This window comes from Ostrea edulis, chromosome 9 (assembly GCF_947568905.1).
Source record: "Ostrea edulis chromosome 9, xbOstEdul1.1, whole genome shotgun sequence".
Taxonomy (NCBI): domain Eukaryota; kingdom Metazoa; phylum Mollusca; class Bivalvia; order Ostreida; family Ostreidae; genus Ostrea; species Ostrea edulis.
The window spans coordinates 40,673,471-40,692,107 of record NC_079172.1 but is presented as its reverse complement, the minus strand read 5'-3'; the positions used below and the strand labels follow the sequence as shown (position 1 = coordinate 40,692,107).

The 18,637-nt window shown below is 35.6% G+C and overlaps 2 protein-coding genes and 1 long non-coding RNA gene across 4 annotated transcripts in view; 2 read left to right on the top strand and 1 right to left on the bottom strand.

Moving 5' to 3' along the window:
* LOC125660373 (uncharacterized) overlaps window positions 1-11,558 on the top strand; it is a 250,437-nt gene extending 238,879 nt beyond the window's left edge. Inside the window, exons 30-46 of the mRNA XM_056149213.1 lie at window positions 251-368; window positions 588-714; window positions 1,024-1,205; window positions 1,510-1,605; window positions 1,742-1,880; window positions 2,027-2,151; window positions 2,762-2,925; window positions 3,858-4,013; window positions 4,398-4,500; window positions 4,635-4,825; window positions 5,811-5,945; window positions 6,119-6,313; window positions 6,838-6,888; window positions 7,000-7,146; window positions 7,509-7,742; window positions 8,408-8,468; window positions 8,600-11,558. Of these exons, the coding sequence (XP_056005188.1) occupies window positions 251-368; window positions 588-714; window positions 1,024-1,205; window positions 1,510-1,605; window positions 1,742-1,880; window positions 2,027-2,151; window positions 2,762-2,925; window positions 3,858-4,013; window positions 4,398-4,500; window positions 4,635-4,825; window positions 5,811-5,945; window positions 6,119-6,313; window positions 6,838-6,888; window positions 7,000-7,146; window positions 7,509-7,742; window positions 8,408-8,468; window positions 8,600-8,736 (2,361 nt within the window). The 3' untranslated portion in view covers window positions 8,737-11,558. The remainder of the gene's footprint in view (window positions 1-250; window positions 369-587; window positions 715-1,023; window positions 1,206-1,509; window positions 1,606-1,741; window positions 1,881-2,026; window positions 2,152-2,761; window positions 2,926-3,857; window positions 4,014-4,397; window positions 4,501-4,634; window positions 4,826-5,810; window positions 5,946-6,118; window positions 6,314-6,837; window positions 6,889-6,999; window positions 7,147-7,508; window positions 7,743-8,407; window positions 8,469-8,599) is intronic.
* Window positions 11,559-16,639: 5,081 nt separating this feature from the next.
* LOC130050142 (uncharacterized) lies at window positions 16,640-17,832 on the bottom strand. The gene is made up of 2 exons (XR_008798559.1): window positions 17,139-17,832; window positions 16,640-16,996 (listed from the first exon to the last, which is right to left on the bottom strand). It is a non-coding gene; the product is annotated as an uncharacterized LOC130050142 (long non-coding RNA).
* LOC125658945 (protrudin-like) overlaps window positions 16,694-18,637 on the top strand; it is a 21,276-nt gene continuing 19,332 nt past the window's right edge. For both annotated transcript variants that reach the window (XR_007363850.2, XM_048890414.2), the window contains exon 1: window positions 16,694-16,821. The gene's annotated coding sequence lies outside the window, so the exon portion shown is untranslated. The remainder of the gene's footprint in view (window positions 16,822-18,637) is intronic.

Here is an 18,637-nt window from a genome sequence, read left to right as displayed (position 1 = left end):
TGACATCACAATACACACTTCTAGTAAGTTTATCTCATCCAGGGACTCACTGTGACATCACAATACACACTTCTAGTAAGTTTATCTCATCCAGGGACTCACTGTGACATCACAATACACACTTCTAGTGAAACACAATCATTTAAGAGAAATAACACACATAGCCTGGAAAGGAAAAATAAATTCTGCCTTAAAACAATTCATGATTTGCCAATTGGCTTTTAATATATTTTTAAAAAAAATTCAACAGGTGCCATCTTGTCCCAGAACCAACAGTATGGCATCAACTGATACCTCTATGTCAATCAATGACTTTGATGATGACGATGATGAAGATGATGATGATGATGATACATGTATAACAGATGGTATGAAATAAAAAATGAATCATAGAATAAATGTTATGTAGACATCTTGAAATCATAGCTTCAGTTTGAAAGATAATACCAAGCATATTTATTACTCGTGAGTACCTTAACATCAGTTCAAGGCTATTCCATCATGCTTATTACTCGTGAATACCTTAACATCTGTTCAAGGCTATTCCATCATGCTAAGCATGCAATAAAATCTGTTTTTGATTTCAGTGAAGGACCCTGAGATGAGACAGTCAGTGGATAGTCAGGACAGCCAGGTGGTGGATCCAGAGGAGCGGGGAAGGAGCTCAACTCCCTCTACACGACCCCGGGCAGATTCTTTTGTGGAACAACAAAGGTACACAATCAATCAAGTTACTGTCTACATCTTTGCTTTCATGACTGTTTAGCATTTGCTGTTTTCACATAATGTTAATAAGATTAGGAAAATTAAGATGACTGTGAGAAAAAGTATAGCATTTACATGATGTGGAAATCATGAATTTAAAATAGTGGAAAACTGTTCACTCGGAACATTGCTCTGTACATAGAGTCACAGGTCTTGAAAATAACAGTACCTATATTATTGAGCAGAAATGTCAAGTCTTTTTGTTTTGAAAAAACGATAAATTATTGGCTGACTCGGTGAAATGCTAATGCTTTCCAGTGGTTCCTTCAGTGGGGAGAAGGGCAGACCCAAGAGTCACCCTGACTTTGACTGGCAGTTTGACCTTGATCTTCAACCCCAGGAGAAGCAACTCAGGAACAACAAGCACCAGAAGAAAACCAGCCAAATTGCTAAGGAGCTCTCAGATCTTGTGATCTATCTACAAGCTGTAAAGTTCAGAGGTCAGGGGTTAAGAGTTTATTTCACATGACGCATTTTTAATTTCTAGTAGTAAGAAATTAGTTGCATTGCATACAGCCAGATTTTCATTTATGTAAAATGAACATAAAATAGGAATGAGTTTAAACAAGAAACCTTTAGAATAACTCGGGGAATGTTATTAACACTGTGTACAGTTTATTGGGTCCTGTTGAGAATAACTCGGGAATGTTATTAACACTGTACAGTTTATTGGGTCATGTCCACATATCCCCTTCAGTAGCCCTGATCTGTTACATACATACATCAGTCTGTGACTTTGTTCAGGTCTGAATGTCAGTCCTAATACTTCAGTGAAGAAGAAAAGTGGTGCAAGACGAGCTCTCCTCGGCAATAACCCAGGAACGCCACCTCTAAATACAGGTCAGTAGGCCATCAAGTTCACTGATTTGTTTTGAGTACTAAACAAGATTAAGTGAAATAACGGAATTATTATATGTTTTTACAGATAGCAAATATTTATTGTAATGTTTCAAATTATGACCATTTTTCCATCCAGACAAAGGAGAGCTGAGTATTCCAACAGGGATGATGAGACAGAGACGACCAGACAGTACGCCTGTGTGTTACTTAGTGTCTTCACTCAATGAGAGCAAGGCCAAACAGCTGTGCCGTCGAAACCCTATAGGCGTCATCAAATATCCTTTATTTTCATGTGGCTGAGATTTTGACCAAACAATTTGAAAACTTTGTCAAGTGCATCCATTCAATTTCTCTTTTGGTTTGCAATGATAATCATAAGTCTGTGTTAATTTTGATTTGTATTTCCTTAACTATTGGTCACTCATACAGAGAAGCAGATCATGAGGACATATCCATCGGGAATGAGAATCGACTCCTCGAACTTTAACCCGGTCATCTTTTGGGCCTTTGGACTTCAGATGGTTGCCCTGAATTATCAGACAGAAGGTCAGTTTTCCCTGAAGGCTTCAGATGATCAGTTTTAGGGCTTTAGATGGCTGCCCTGCATTATCTATCAGAAGATCAGTTTGCTTCAGGTGGTTGTCCCTGATTATCAAACAGATTGTTATTCAATATGATGCTGAAAATAGTGTTATATAGTGTACTGTTCAGGGTTTTGTTTGTGGAGATGTGTTTGGTAAAGCTTCGCATTAAAATGTTTTTGTATTGTATTGTAAAGCTGTGCTGGTCATTTTTTTTATGCATAAAGTGTACAATGCAATTTCTAATACTTGTCAAAAACATGTGTCCCTTTACAATTCCCAAAATAGTACCGTAAATAACTGTCATTTTGTGAGACCATTTTGCATGGAAACTTCGATGTATTTATTTATGAGTTATAACTTTCACAAATCTGTATGATTTCTTTAAAAGTCCTCTAGGTGCAAGAGTTTATTCTCACTAATGGTTAGTCTCATGAAATTACACAGAAATAATGTTCTTGTGATGAATATGATCTACAGCAGAGAATAGAGAATTAATGACTTAATTGTCTCTGACTCTCAATCATTTTTTGCCATAAAAATGGAAAATCTTCAAATCTAGTAACTGTTGACAGATACAGCTATGGCCCTGAACACGTCCATGTTTGAGCAGAACGGGCAGAGTGGCTATGTCTTGAAGCCGGCAGTGATGTGGGACAAAAGTCACATGATGTACAACCACTTTAACCCCATGGACAAGGAGTTTGATGGACTCCACGCCACGGTCCTTACGTTACAGGTATTGTACTAGTTTTTGGACACAATCTTTATGTTACAGGTATTGTACTAGTTTTTGGACACAATCTTTATGTTTCAGGTATTGTACTAGTTTTGGACACAATCTTTATGTTACAGGTGTTGTACTAGTTTTTGGGCACAATCTTTATGTTACAGGTGTTGTACTAGTTTTTGGACACAATCTTTATGTTACAGGTGTTGTACTAGTTTTTGGACACAATCTTTACGTTACAGATATTGTACTATTTTTGGACTAGACCAATTTCGATTTCTGACTTCATTGAAGACTGATAAGTGCAAAATAAATTTCAGATTTCTAGTTTTATAATACAGTTCCATGTCTCAAATCCTCAGATATCTCAAAGTTTATTCTCAGTCCCATCGAGTTCAAGATAATGAGGTTTGATGTATATGATCCAAACATGTTTATCTGTCTAAATTAAGAAAGTAAATCAAAATATTGGATAGAATTATATAGGGAATGAAAGTAACCATTACTTTTTTTATGTGATATGAAGTTACAGCAGCTTATGCATTAAAAACAGGGAAAAGATATTGGTTTATTAAAAAGCATAAACTGTCCGCATTTATTTTATATTGGATAAAATGAGTAAGGATTACCTTTTATACCTTATAATTTAATGTTTTAAAACAAATTGAAAGGAAATTGAAAAACAATTACAGAAAAAGATGCAGAGAAATATTGCCATTGTGACGAAATAGAAACTGGGGAGCTAAATTAATTGTGAAATCGTACCTAGGACATCGTTTGATGAAACTTAATGTCAATATAGCTGATAAGAAATATGCTGATAAAGTTGAAGGAACCAATCAAACTGCATTTTACAAGTGAAATAAAATTACATGTGTCTTTAAAAAAAATTTCTGAGTATGTTCCTATGTGAAATCCTCATTGCTTTCTCTCTGTTTCAGATAATCTCTGGTCAGTACGTCAGCACTAACCACACCGCTAGCACGTACATAGAGGTGGAGGTCATCGGAATACCGGTGGACTGTGTCAAACACAAAACCAAGGTCGTGTCCAGAAACGCCCTCAACCCCATCTGGAATGATCTCTTCTCGTTTCAGGTCAGTAAACTTTTGTGAGTTTCAAAGAAATTATTCATTGACAGTTATCAGTATTTACTATTAGGGGTCTAGTTTTTATGGTGTTAAAAGTACTTACCACAAGATCCCCACCACCAGGAGACAGGCAACTACAGCAAAGAGAGATAACTCTTCAAACACGAAATTTCTCAAACCATGAAAAATTAAGTAGTTTTACAATTTACATAAAACAATTTGAAATTTTTGCTAGTTATATATTCAAAACTGTTTCTATCATGTATGTTAATTTGAAAAGTTTGTTAGTATGTTTAAAGAGTGATTACAAGTAAAAGGGGCATATTTTTGTAGAAGTGATATTCCATGTTATTTGTGTTTATGTTTTAACATATTTCCTGCTGGTTTTAGGTAATGTTTCTTGATTTGGCCTTCATTCGTTTCGTTGTGGTGGATGCCAACACCAGCCATGTCATCTCTCAGAGAATCATTCCCCTCAAGTGCCTCAGAGCAGGTTTGTACAGATTGGATCGTAAAGTGTGTTCACTGCATTCTCTTTTTGTGAGAACTATTGTATTCATCCACAGTTTTAGTTGATAGCACACTTATACCAGAAATGAAGTAGGTACATATGATATTTTTGGGTAGGATATCGCCATGTTCGCTTGCGAAGTCCCAACAACCAGCCCTTGGAGTTGTCCACTCTGTTCATCTATTCCAAACACGAGGAAGAGCTGTTAGTTTCTTGCGATATGTCAGAGGTCAATGGATTCCATAACACCTCATCTTCCAAGAGCATAAAATCCAAAGTCAAGGAAACTTCTGATGCTTCCAAAGAGGTACGATTACATCATGGGCATATTATTCCTTCAGTGCTGTAGGTACACATACTGTAGATTCCTAGATATACACAAGCAATTTATCGTGTAATATTTCGTGAGAAACATCACTTACGAAATAAAATTATTCACTTTTAATTTTCTGTTGTTAAAATACATATAAAAACTCTTAATTAACAGACCATGCACGAATTCATGTTCACGAGATTTGAAATATATGAGTCAGTTTCTCATACTTTAGAGCACTCACGTAAAATAAGGAATCTACAATATCCCTTCTGAAACAGTCAAGACAGTATATAGTATATCCCTTCTGAAACAGTCAAGACAGTATATAGTTTTTTTTTAAGTCTTGATAGCGGCTAAAGTTTTCTTCCATCCTTGAAGAGTGCTTTCTTACACTAATCGCATGTTCAGTCTGGGATTTCTTACACTAATTGTATGTTCACAGCCTGGGATTACTCTTGTACTAATTGGACACTAATTGTTTGTTCATAGCCTGGGACTTTTACACTGTTTGTATGTTCGTAGTCTGGGATTTCTTACACTAATTGTATGTTCACAGTCTGGGATTACTTTTACACTAATTGTATGTTCACAGTCTGGGATTTCTTACACTAATTGTATGTTCACAGTCTGGGATTACTTTTACACTAATTGTATGTTCACAGTCTGGGATTACTTTTACACTAATTGTATGTTCACAGTCTGGGATTACTTTTACTCTGTATGTTCATAGTCTGGGATTTCTTACACTAATTGTATGTTCACAGTCTGGGATTAATTTTACACTAATTGTATGTTCACAGTCTGGGATTTCTTACACTAATTGTATGTTCACAGTCTGGGATTACTTTTACACTAATTGTATGTTCACAGTCTGGGATTACTTTTACACTAATTGTATGTTCATAGTCTGGGATTTCTTACACTAATTGTATGTTCACAGTCTGGGATTACTTTTACACTAATTGTATGTTCACAGCCTGGGATTACTCCACTGGGAACCAAAGTGAAGAGGAGAATGTTCTTTGTGAGTGTGTTCGGAGTTAACTCCCCTGATGAGTACATCATTCTGAAAGTCACACAAGATACATCAGTTTATGAGGCCATTAACCAGGTAAAAAAAAATTATAATTAAAGAAAAAAGTCAAGACAATTTTCGTCCTCTATTATTCTTGCCCAGACACATTTGAAAACAAGATTATCTTTAATTAAATTGGCCCAAAACAGTTTACTCCTTGTCAATTAAAAAGTTTAATTGTAATGCAAAGGTTCTGTTAATGTTTGAAGGCTTTAGCTAAGGCAGGCAGGGCCGAGGACAAAGTATCTGACCACGTGTTGGTGGAGGATGTCCAGATTGGCTGGGAGAAGAAGGACCAGGACAGACAGAGTGTCCAGAGGATACTGGATATGTCAGAGAAAGTTCTACAGGCCCAAAACAAATGGAGGGGTGCTGGAAAATTCCTCCTTAGGAAACTCAGTGATGTAAGTCAGAGTCCCTTCTTCAGGGAAAATTCTGGGAAATAAAGTCAGAGTCCCTCCTCGGGGAAAACTCAGTGATTTCAAGAATCCCTCAGGGAAAACTAGGTGATGTAAGTCAGAGTGCCTCCTCAGTGATGTAAGTCAGAGTCCCTCAGGGAAAACTCAGTGATTTAAGTAAAGAGTCCTTCCTCAGAGAAAACTCAGTGATGTAAGTCCGAGTCCCTCAGAGAAAACTCAATGATGTAAGTCCGAGTCCCTCAGGGAAAACTCAGTGATGTAAGTCCGAGTCCCTCAGAGAAAACTCAGTGATGTAAGTCCGAGTCCCTCAGGGAAAACTCAGTGATGTAAGTCCGAGTCCCTCAGAGAAAACTCAGTGATGTAAGTCCGAGTCCCTCAGAGAAAACTCAGTGATGTAAGTCCGAGTCCCTCAGGGAAAACTCAGTAGTGTATGAAATAGTTCCTCCCCGAAGCGTTTTTTGAACAAACTAGAAATATAAAATTGATTTGAATATCCTTTTGCATTATAGGATCCTAGCAGCAGAGCGTGGATGACGACAATGTTATCACGAGAACAGCAGGTTAGTGTTTTGCTTTGTATACGCTAAAGAATTTCTATGTCTTGTCCGTATATTGCTGCACCCTTGACACAATGTTAAGTTGTGGATGACACTGGCTGTTCTGTTTGACAGAGGAAGCAGGAATCAGAGAACAACACGGGAGATTGGGAGAGTGTGGAGCAGGTATTCCTGGTGTGTGTCTATAACGTGGCACCTGACCAGCCCTACACCATCTTCAAGGCCCCCACCTCCAGCACTGCACAGGATATCATTACCCAGGTAAAGCAAGGCATTTCCACAAAATGAATTCCATCATACTTCTTATCCACTTACACTAGAACTTCGGTATCTCAAACACCGATATCTCGAATACCATTGATATATTTAAGTGATTGGGAAGACCTAACCACTTATTTTAATATTTTATCCTCGATATCTCAAATCCTCAGATATCTCAAAGTTTTTCTCGGTCCCATTGAGATTATGAGGTTTGATTGTATATTCCTTTGTTGTGTAAACAGACCAAGACAAAAAAGTTCCAATTTGCAATGAAGTTTTTGGGAGGTCAAAGGTCATAGACTACAGTTTGAAGCAGACATCAATCATGAAAAAACAACAATGAAAAATGTAATGTTTTGTAGGCAATGATGAAAGCTCACCGATCAGATTTAGATGATCTGAGAAACTTTGTGCTGGTAGAGGAGTTAGAGGTATCAAATGTGGACTCCCAACTTGGAAGGCGCCACAGCTCAGAAAGTGTAGAAAGGCGGATTCTCACGGACGACGAGAACGTGTATCTGGCACAGAGCGAGTGGAAGACGAACGGAAAGTTCGTCATCATGGATCGCCATCAGGCCGAGATGGAAGAAAACCCAGTAAATATTTAGATTTCTTCTCTCTTTTTTTTTTTTGTATACTTTGAAAGAAATTAATTTCATGTTTGAAAATACACGAGGATATGAACTGTAAAACTTCACGCTGTCATTCTTCTTGAAGCATGTTAGCACTTCATGAAAAGAATGCTGGCGTGAAGCATTGTTGTTCATTTCATGTATTTTCAAAAAATGAAGTTTATTTCTGATATTTACTCTCTACTTTCATTTCTGTCGGAATTCCCAGTCGTTGAAATAAATGTCTTACCGTAGAGCTTTTTTTTTTCAATGGTCTAAAATTTGGCGAATTGCTGGCTCAAAGGTATGCTAATAATTTGAGCGGAATAAACTTTGGCGGACAAGGAAGAGTTATCTCTCTTGCAAATACCGAAGTCGCAATTGGGTGCATATTTGGCGAGTGAAATTTTGGCGGAAAGCTATCTAATCACTAAAATAAGCCAAATTTGTCACCCCGCGGGAAAAAACAGCTATACGGTATCTTCAATATCCATACACACATTGTTTATAATTGCATTCATGAAGAAATTGTTAAGTTAAAGATATCAAAGGCAAAAACACTGGAAATGTAAATATATGTATTTGAATTGCAAAAGGAAAGAAGTCATTCAGTAAGTTTGATAATGAAATGAATCTTTTGTTTATTTCAGTGCGAGAAGAAAAGAAAGGGATTCATTAACAAAGGTCCAAAGTCAAAGTCCTTGACATCAGGTAAAGCCCGGGAGCCTTATCCCCAAAACCTGAAACAGTATAGCCTGTGAAATACCCCAGTCATTTATTTCATCAATACTCTCTGAAATTCTATTGTTTGTGAAAGGTATAACCTATGACCTTTACTACAGATCACCCACGGACGCACACTCGAGCCTTGTCATGGCAGGAAAGTAACCGCAGTCCAAGTGAACCCTCCAGCCCAAGTCTTTCCTCCTCCAGACTCAAGAAGTTTTCCTCCAAGATCACCAACAAGCTCACCAAGTGATCGGGATCATGCGATGGACCGGCTTGAATCTTAGAAAGGGGTAGAGTTCTGTAAAAGTGAATGCAGATATGGGAAGGACTTGTCAACAAACTGGAATATTGACAGCTAGTTAGAGAGAACCAGTTGTTGACCGGAATGTTGACAGCTTGTTAGAGAGAACCAGTTAAAGTGGAGGACCAGTTAAAATGTTTGCGTTGTTGACCGGAATGTTGACAGCTTGTTAGAGAGAACCAGTTAAAGTGGAGGACCAGTTAAAATGTTTGAGTTGTTGAAAGCTCTGTTCTACATGTTGATTCATGTAGAATGGACATTACTCAACACCACAATTTATGGAACTAGAGTTGGGTGGAACTTGATCAAGATTGACAGAAGTTGTTTCAAACACCAGATGCTCTTTTTTAAAAGGTGTATAGTTGCATTTTGTTCCATTAATGGGGATATGATTTTAATTCCCAATTCAATCATTCCTTTTAAATTGTTATTGTCGGGATTTTACTAGATGATACTTGTAAAGAAAAAGTCCATTGAGCTTTCTGTGGTTACTATGTACATGAATTTAAGAAATTTTCAAGAGGCTTAGTGTAACAGCTTCTGAACTGTGCATGAATTAATTTATTGGGAAATTTATGAATGTTGAAAAAGAAAATGTGTAATGACTGAGGAAAATAGCTGTCTGTGCAGTATGTCTATATCACTTGTCCAGTTTGTCTACTGACCACGATTATTTCATTTGTGGCCAGTTTTCTTCTGGTGCTTTACATCATCTTCATTTTAAAATGAATAAATCAAAAGTAATATACTAATTAACAATTATTAGACTTTCATTGCACTCACAACTACGTTCTTCAGTTCAAATCGGCTCAGGGGATGATTTTAATGAAAGTGCATCGTGAAAACATTAATTATCATTTCTCCAGTCCAGTTATAACAGTGTATTTTTATGTGAATGGGTATTTATAACAGAAGATCATAATTTTACAATAGATATTGATAAATAGTGCAATTTTATTGATAATAGTAGAAATTGGAACCATTATACACTATACATACAAAGTTTTGTTTACAAGGGCTGCCTCTAACATCATATTTACATGCCAGTATTATCCTGCAGTGCATAAATATCTTCAGACACAATTTTTAACCAGTTTTTTGATTTTTTTTATAAAGACCGCTGATTTTCCATTGATGTATAAAAACAGAGATATATTCTCCGTTTAACATGCCATACAGAGTTATAGTAAAAGGATCTTATTCTTAATGTATTTTGTGAACCCTGATAAAATTTCCAAGATCTTTTTCATTCTGGAACATATTTTACATAGAGGAGCCTGTGGAGCCAGTTTTGATTGTTGTGAATAGAATCCTGGGTGTCCATTTGGAGGAGGATGAAAGAATACCTAATTTCCCTGGATGTGTTGCTTAAACTGACTCTTTTAGGGTGTATATGAGAATGGGTATTTTGTACATTCTAGAGATGAAGCTAGATTAAAGCCCTTTTGGCAGCCTATTGTGAACAACCTAACGTTTTGTGATACATTTTGGTAATTAATACTGAAATGTGCATTTCATTGACAATTGTGTTTGAAATTATACCTGCAATGTACATGTTTATGCTGATTGTTTGAGTTGAAGCGTGCAGGGGTGTGGACAAAGATGAGAAACAATATTTCACTTGTTAATTCCTGCAAAAAATGAAAATCCTAGAATTTTATCCCCTAAAATTTTTATTTGTCAAGTGATCCCAAATATTATTTGTGATGTGTTGTTTTGCAGATTTGAATGTCTGATGAACATGCATTTGGTGGTGATGACAATTGCATTTATTTCATCAGAGGGGAAGAGATGAGCTGTTTTGTCAATATACTGAATGACTTTGCTTTTCAGTGTGTCTTGGATGGCAAAGTGATTAGTTTTCAGTAATAGCCACTTTTCAATGTGTCTATTGGATGGCAGAGTGATTAGTTTTCAGTAATAGCCACTTCTCAGTAGAAGGAATTTTCGTGATTGTTATCCTCCTTCCGCTTTGAGGTGGTACAAATGAAAGTTGGTGATAATAATTTTGTTAATATTTTTTAATTTTTCACCTGACATACAGATGTGTCTTGTGAATGATTTTTCATTTCATCACATTTGTTTTCGTTGTTGTCTATGCTATATCTATACCTTGTTGAATATATGATATAATATATATACTGATTATTTGTTGATTAGATAACTTATTTATGACCAAAGTTATTGGGCTTAAGCCTTTATATCGTGTTTTGTTCTGTGACGCTGACCAGCTAAAGTTAAAATTTCTGTAGGAGTTGCATAATACGGTATGTAGAAGTACAGAAAGACCAATATATAAATTATGTTGACCAAAAACGGGAAAAAGCACCCCAAAAAATGTTTTTAACACTTTTATATTAATTGTATTATGGTCATTAAAATGCAATATTTAATGGAAATTTTTATTACCATAGTTAATAGCATATGTGATATGCTTTACACTGATTTCCAGATTTTTTGTTAGGAATATATTTAAAAAGTCGTTTATTTGTTCCAACAAGGAGTTTGTCAAGTTGCCTTAAATTGCATGTTTGTCACCATTATCATTTTGCTAAAACCAATATTAAACTGACAGGGTCATTTAATTATTCAAAAATACATACTGTACATTGGATATTGTCTTTCATTTTGTCACTAACAGACGATGCTATTTTTGTGTGTTTGTATAATTTTGTACAAAAAGAAACGAGACACAAGTGTAGAATTATTTGTATGTATTGGAGAAATAGTGTGTGTGAAACATATCAGGTCAATAAACTCCGTGTCATTCCTATCCGCTTTTTGTTTTACAATAACAATGTAAAGACAATATTTCTTCAGATGTCTAATACGTAAAAATATGTAGTGGTTGCTCCTTGCCAAACGCTCGGCATTTAGAAGTGAGAATCACGGGTCTTTCGGATATGACTTTTAAAGGGAGGTTCTGTGTCACGATAGGTGTTGGCACATTGAAGAACCATCAATACTACAGTCCTAGATCTGAAGTGGTACTTCATCTACAGCTGGTGACGTCTCAATAGGAGTGAAGAATTCTCGTAATGTAAACAGTCTTCTTCAGATATAGTCAGTCCTCATTCTCTCAAACTTGATAGTGCCCAGAAATTTGTAGATATTTAAGGGTTTGAGATATTATTTGGAAGTAAATAAAGAAAATGTAGTTGGAACTTCCAACTCACTTTGACATATCCATGTTATTTGAAATATCAATGTTCAAGATAATGAAGTCTTAACTGTATTTACATTTCCAATGCATTTTGCCTTTGATATTTTAAAAAAATTGTAATGATAGCCATTCCTCATCAATTTATGGATATATTTCGCAGGAAAGTATATGGTTACGGAAGAAAGCATTAATTCAGAAATATACATGTATGGAAACAAATATATCCACTGTACACTTTCTAGTCTTATCAGAGACATCTATGTATCTGGTTTTATCACACACATCAACATAATTCCGATGGTGGGGCAAATTTGACACTACTCATGTCTATGAACAAATATCGGGGCAACGCTTTGTTTTATCGTCACTTTTATCTGACCAACAATTACGTGGTATCTGTGTAAGTTTATGCATATACTGCAAGTGAATAAAACCAATCATATTCGAAGATGTCGACGAAAAATTCATGTTGTGTACGGGGTCTATGCTACCAGATTTCTTTTGCAGATAATTAGTGCGGAATATTCAATTTTTAAACATACTGATTGTAGTGTAGTACTTCTATTTGTTGTTTTATATAAGAGTACATGTATTAGTACTAGCCTAGTTTATTGAATGAAACAACTATGTACGTCTCGTCGGATTTTCGGTGTTTGATCGTTGCGGGTTCAGACTTGTAGTTTGTTATTGTTGCTTCCATGCAGAGTTGGTGAAAATGGCCCTTGTTGGGTTTTTAGCTCAACTGAGTTGAAAGCTCAAGTGGGCTTTTCTGATCGTCGGTTGTCCATCGTTTGCTCGTCTGTCTGTAAATTTTTTACATTTTAGACTCCTTCTCCAGAACCACTGGGCCAATTTCAACTAAACTTAGCAAAAAGCATCCTTGGCTGAAGAACCTTCAAGTTTCTTCAATTGAAGGGCCATGCCCCCTTCAAAGGGGAGATAATCACAAAAATGCAAAAATAGGGTGGGGTCATTTAAAAATCTTCTCAAGAATCACTAGGCCAGAAGAGCTGAAATTTACATCAAAGCTTCCCGACATAGTACATACTCAAGTTTGCTAAAACCATGACTCCTGGGGGTAGGTTGGGGCCACAATAGGGAATAAAAAATTTACATGCAACTACATGTATATAGAGGAAATCTTTGAAAATCTTCTCAAGAACCACTAGTCCAGGAAAATACAAATTTACATGAAAGCTTCCGGACATAGTGCAGATTCAAGTTTGTTAAAATCTTGACCCCCGGGGAAAGGTTGGGACCACAACAGGGGATCAAAGTTTTAAATGCGAATATATAGGTAAATTCTTTGAAAATCTTCCCCTAAAGAACCACTGGACCCATCTTCACAAGTCAAGGGTTATTGATTCGTTACCTCAGTGCGATGTAACAAATCATTAATCCTTGACTTGTGAAGATGCATTGGATCAGGAAAGTACAAATTTGCATGAAACCAAGCAATACAAATCACACACAGAGAGAGAAACACAAGGTTGTCATGGTTAGAGAGTAAACATAATGCTGTCATAGTTGAAAGTATTTGAATAATATAGTTGTCATAGTTGGAAGCATCGAGATTATATCAAATAAATCCTTAATGTCATGAATTCAAAGAGTCAGGGTCTGCATGTTTTGATGTAAAATACTATTAGTGCTATATATTCAGAATATTGGTCCAAGTTTCCCATTTCTTTTTGAAATCTTCAAGTTCACAGTTTTTTGTAGCTATATATTTCAATGTTGAAATGTGTGTTTTAATATCAATAAGTAATTCGTGAATAGATCGTTTTTCATTCAAACAATGCTTCCTATAAATGTATGATTTAAATTAAATAAGGCAGATCGATCCTCATGTGATTTGTCAATATCAATGGCTGAAAGTGGAAAACTATTTATCTCCACTAAATATGGTCAACTTTAATAACCAAAGAAAGTATATATGTTGCCACATTTTTAAAGTTGTCAGACATACAAAAACAGAAGTTAACATCCGAAAATCACACATTTTTGTTATACAGAATAATCAAAATAGATAAAAACTTGTTGAAATGACAAATTCTAAATGTCAACAGTTTTAAAGAACTGCTAATTCATAAATATGTATAAATTAATTGTGGATATTGAAGAAATCATGTAATAGACACACAGTAGAAGAAATACCAGCATAAGAGTTATTGCCCGTGACAACATTTGTTTAATTATAAATAATTGATTAAAGTAGATATACAAAATTGGATCATAATCATGTGACTTGAGTGTCTGACATATTCAAATTTAATGCATCAATGATAAATATCAAATTCCAAATGACAATGAATAGTTTTAATAAAAAGAACTACAAAGGATTTTCCCTGTAAATAGCTGGAGCGGCCTTTTAGTATAAAGTTTAACAGAAGAAGTATCGTTTATCTGGTGACATCTTCTGTACAAAAGAGCAACGATAATCAGTAAATTAACAAAATACACTTGAGAATTTTTCTGAAAAGCAAAATACTCATTGATTTGAAAACCAGGGGGTAAATACTCTTTGTGGTAAAAAATTAACTGGAGCTCTGTAAATGTGTATCTTATAAAGTCATGTCGCTGATCCATAGGTTTCATTTTAAAAAGAGAATATAGCCTTTGATTTATCCAAATTTTAATATTGTGTTCTCTTAGCATAGGGTTACTTTCAGGCTTATTCCTCCCCCGCCAGACCTTTCGTGCAACACCTTTAGGGAAATTAACATGAGACGTGCAACACCTTCTTTGTTTCATTTTCCTATTTTTAGGTAAAACAAACATGCTAAAAACATAAATTATTTGTGATATTTCTTACAAGAATTATGATACCCACCTTTCATACTATAAAGCACATCTTAGGTGTTCGGCGGTAGTATATAGATGTTCGACGGTGGTTGTACATAACTTTTACAGTATTCTATCACATTATTAATGCATATAAGTTCATTATATGAATTAAATACGTTGAATTATTCACATATGGTCTGTTTTGGGGATTTATTTTAATATATACATAATATTTTTGGTGGTCGGCGGTGTTCGGCTGTGTCTGGCATTGTCCGGCGGTAAAAATACCCACCCTTGTTTCAGAAATCTGGGCGACGACCCGGTTCACTTTTATCACGTGACTTTTTGACCCGGTTTGTCTTGCGAAACGAGTGGGAAATCGGCCGAATATATATCAAAATGTAAAAACAAAAAAATATGTATTTTTCAAAGAACATATGCAAAACAGATTTCATAAAAGCAACCCATGAAAGTTATTAAAAATCATAATTGATAATCAGTTTTATATTCAAACATTTTGTTCACAAAGATGCACTGCAGACTGAGCTGTCCACATAACTTCCACAGAGAAGCGGTGTTGATCGTATCATCCAGCATTCGGAAACAAAAATGTCCAAAAAAACTTATCTCTTACCTCATAATTTATGCATATTGAAATTTACAATATCCGCCATATTGTTTTCCATGTGTCCGCTTTTCTTACCATACCAGCCAGAATAAAGTAATAGAATTTGAAAGGAGTTGAATTATGATTCAAGTCTTTTTCAGTATGCTACCTTATTTATTTTTTCTTCATTTGTGAAACAACATACTGTCAAAATCTGGGGGGAGGATGACAAAGCCAGGAAAAAAGATGGTGCCAACAGGCGGTTGCTTGATATTTTTATTAAATTACTATGCAAAATATTAAGCAAGCGCCTGTTGGTACATTCATCCACAAAACACACCGTATAAAAATACATAATAATGCATTAGTATGAGGTATCAATATGAAATGGTGGATTCTGAGGATGACTTCTTGTTCTCTCTGTAATTTCTGCATTCCTTGTTCAAAACAAACCTTTTGATTTTGCAAAATGTTGACCTCCTCATAACATTATTGCATAATATATTTTCCGTTCCGTTCTGTCTTCCGTTTCATTTTCCGTTCCGCGGTTTAGCAACACCCCAGCCACCAGGGTAAGATTTGCTTTGGCGGGCTTCCGTTTTAGGGAGAAATTACTTAAGTATTCAAACTAATAAAAATATTGGAAAGAGATATCTCTTTCTCTTTGAGAGATATCTCTTTTTCAACGATTAAAGAGATATCTCTTATACTTTGAGAGATACATCTCTAGTAATTCTTAGAGAGATATCTCTTTAAGTAAAGGATTATATCTCTCAAAGTAAAAGAGATATCTCTCAGAGTAAAAGAGATATCTCTTTAAGTGAAAAAGATATCTCTCTAAGTGAAAGACATATCTATAAAAATAAAAGAGATATCTCTTATTTCGAGAGATATCTCTTATTTCGAGAGATATCTCTTAAGATTAAGAGATATCTCTCATTTTAAAGAGATATCTCTTTAATATAAGAGATATCTCTTTAATTTAAAGAGATAGATCTTATTTTTCGAATAAATAGTAAAAGGGCTTGCAATAGTTTGACGTCAGTTGGTAATTACATAGATACCGGTATGAGCATGGTGAACAAACCCGTGGTATACACCTGTGTTAGTCCTGCGGGGTATCTCCATATTACGGCGTTTGTCAAAATATGGATATCAACAATATTTGTCTTTGTCTATTCTCATTACATGTAGGCCTATGTGCGATATAGATCTATTAAAACCTGTTCCACTTCAAATTAGGTAACAAATCCCCTCCTTACTGCAATGACGTCAAATACAACATAAAACAGTTAAAAAGGTATTAAAATTTTATTTATATTAATTTCTAAACAAACTTCCCCCTTCTCTTTCTCCTTTCCACTTCCTCTTTCAGTAGCTTCCTGGTCTCTCTCGTATTTATCATCCAAGTCTTCCGTCTACTTTAACATGAAGTACTCTGAAACTGCAAAATAAGCAATGGAGAAGTCTTACAAAGGTACGTATAAATCTTCAGCATGTTATCCCTACACTGTTTACATAGCATTTCTTCATAAAACGCACTACTGATTTGTAACTTTAGTTATGTAACATTGGCGGAATACGGGTGCGTATACTTCCCTAGAGGTCAACGTTGTACTTCATCGTCTGTGTCATGAAAAGTCTTCTTGGAACTGAAATAAAAGTATTAATCATAACAGTATGTAAAGTTTTTCGAAGAACAGAAAATTTCAGAACACCGATTCCAATACAGAAGTGCGTAATAAACTTTCACCAGGCATAGAAATTCCGAATGATTGTAGCCGAGGTACTCACCGTTTTGTTGTTTCACAACGTCTCGTCACTATCTATATCCGTATCGTAATAATCCTCAATCTCATCGACTTCGTCATCAGTTTCATCGCCACTCTCTGTTTCCGTATCGTAAGAATCCTCATCCTCTTCGACTTCGTCGTCAGTTTCATCGCTATCTGCGCTGCTTAGGTGGAAAATCGGGTTAGCATAGCGGCCAAGAAGTGGATATGAATAGGTATGGTCCCCGTTGTTTTCGGAGATGGCGTGTTCGATTAGGATTTCATGTCGTATTTCGTTGACGTGGCATGCTTTGAACGTTGCATATCTGAAAAACATCTTTCGAACACCTTCCAGGACAGACATCCTCAACTTCAATGAATACCGAAACGACTTCTGTCCTAGTTTATCTGCAATGTCATATCGTTTAGCTAATTGTTCAAATCTCTCGTTTAACAATGTAAGTTGCGCACACGCCATTCCATAGTATGTCTCTTGTTCTCTCAAGCTATCTCGCAATTCACTCATCTTCGACATGATTAAAGTTAATTTGAAAGAAAAAACCTCACTGAAAAATAATAATAATTCAGTGTAAGTTAAAAATGATAATGATGATAATTCAAATTAGAAAAGTGACGAAATCTCTCGTAAACACAGCTGTCAAGTGGATTTCTTCTGTATAGGAAAGCAACAAAGTCACTGGTGGAGGACATGAAGTGTTGAAAGCTGATTTTTGGAACATTCTACAATTTACAACTATATAAATTGTTGGAGGAGTCCTACTTGTGCCTCCTCTGACGGTGGCAGCTAAGGAAAACTCGGGCATTGCCGAGTACAGTAAAACAGTAATTACATAATAATTGCGCCTGACGATGCTTCTACACAGCTGACAGCAATTTATAATTACACACCCGTAACGACAATTAATGTTAAGGACATTGATTTGATTAATACTATTTTATTTACATGTATGATTATCCTTTGACATCACCGCGCTAAATTTCTTGAACATTATTTTGGGTCTTTTTGAATTGTCATATAGGAGAGGGCGTTCCAAGGTTTTGTGCCCAATCCATTTAAATAAGCTATGTTCAAATCAAATCATATATGTCAATTTTCGTTGGTGATATTAGACACCCCCACGCACCAATTTCTCTCTCTCTCTCTCTCTCTCTCTCTCTCTCTCTCTCTCTCTCTCTCTCTCTCTCATCTTATTACAGTAAATGACACAGGTAGAACATATTAATGCACCGACACTGTACATTATACATGTAGATGATAAAATGTAGGTAAAAAATGCAATTAGGTCCATAATTTTATAACGAATCAATCAAAATAGTTTTGCATGGACCTCAAATTGTTCAAGAATGCATACTTTCTGAGAAAACCTAGGAAATGTTTACGAGTGAGAGAACAAGGCAATTTTAATTTTAGTCGATGAGGATGGGGATTATTACGATACGGATACAGATAGTGATGAGACTATGTGAAACAACAAAACGGTGAGTACTTCGGCTACAATC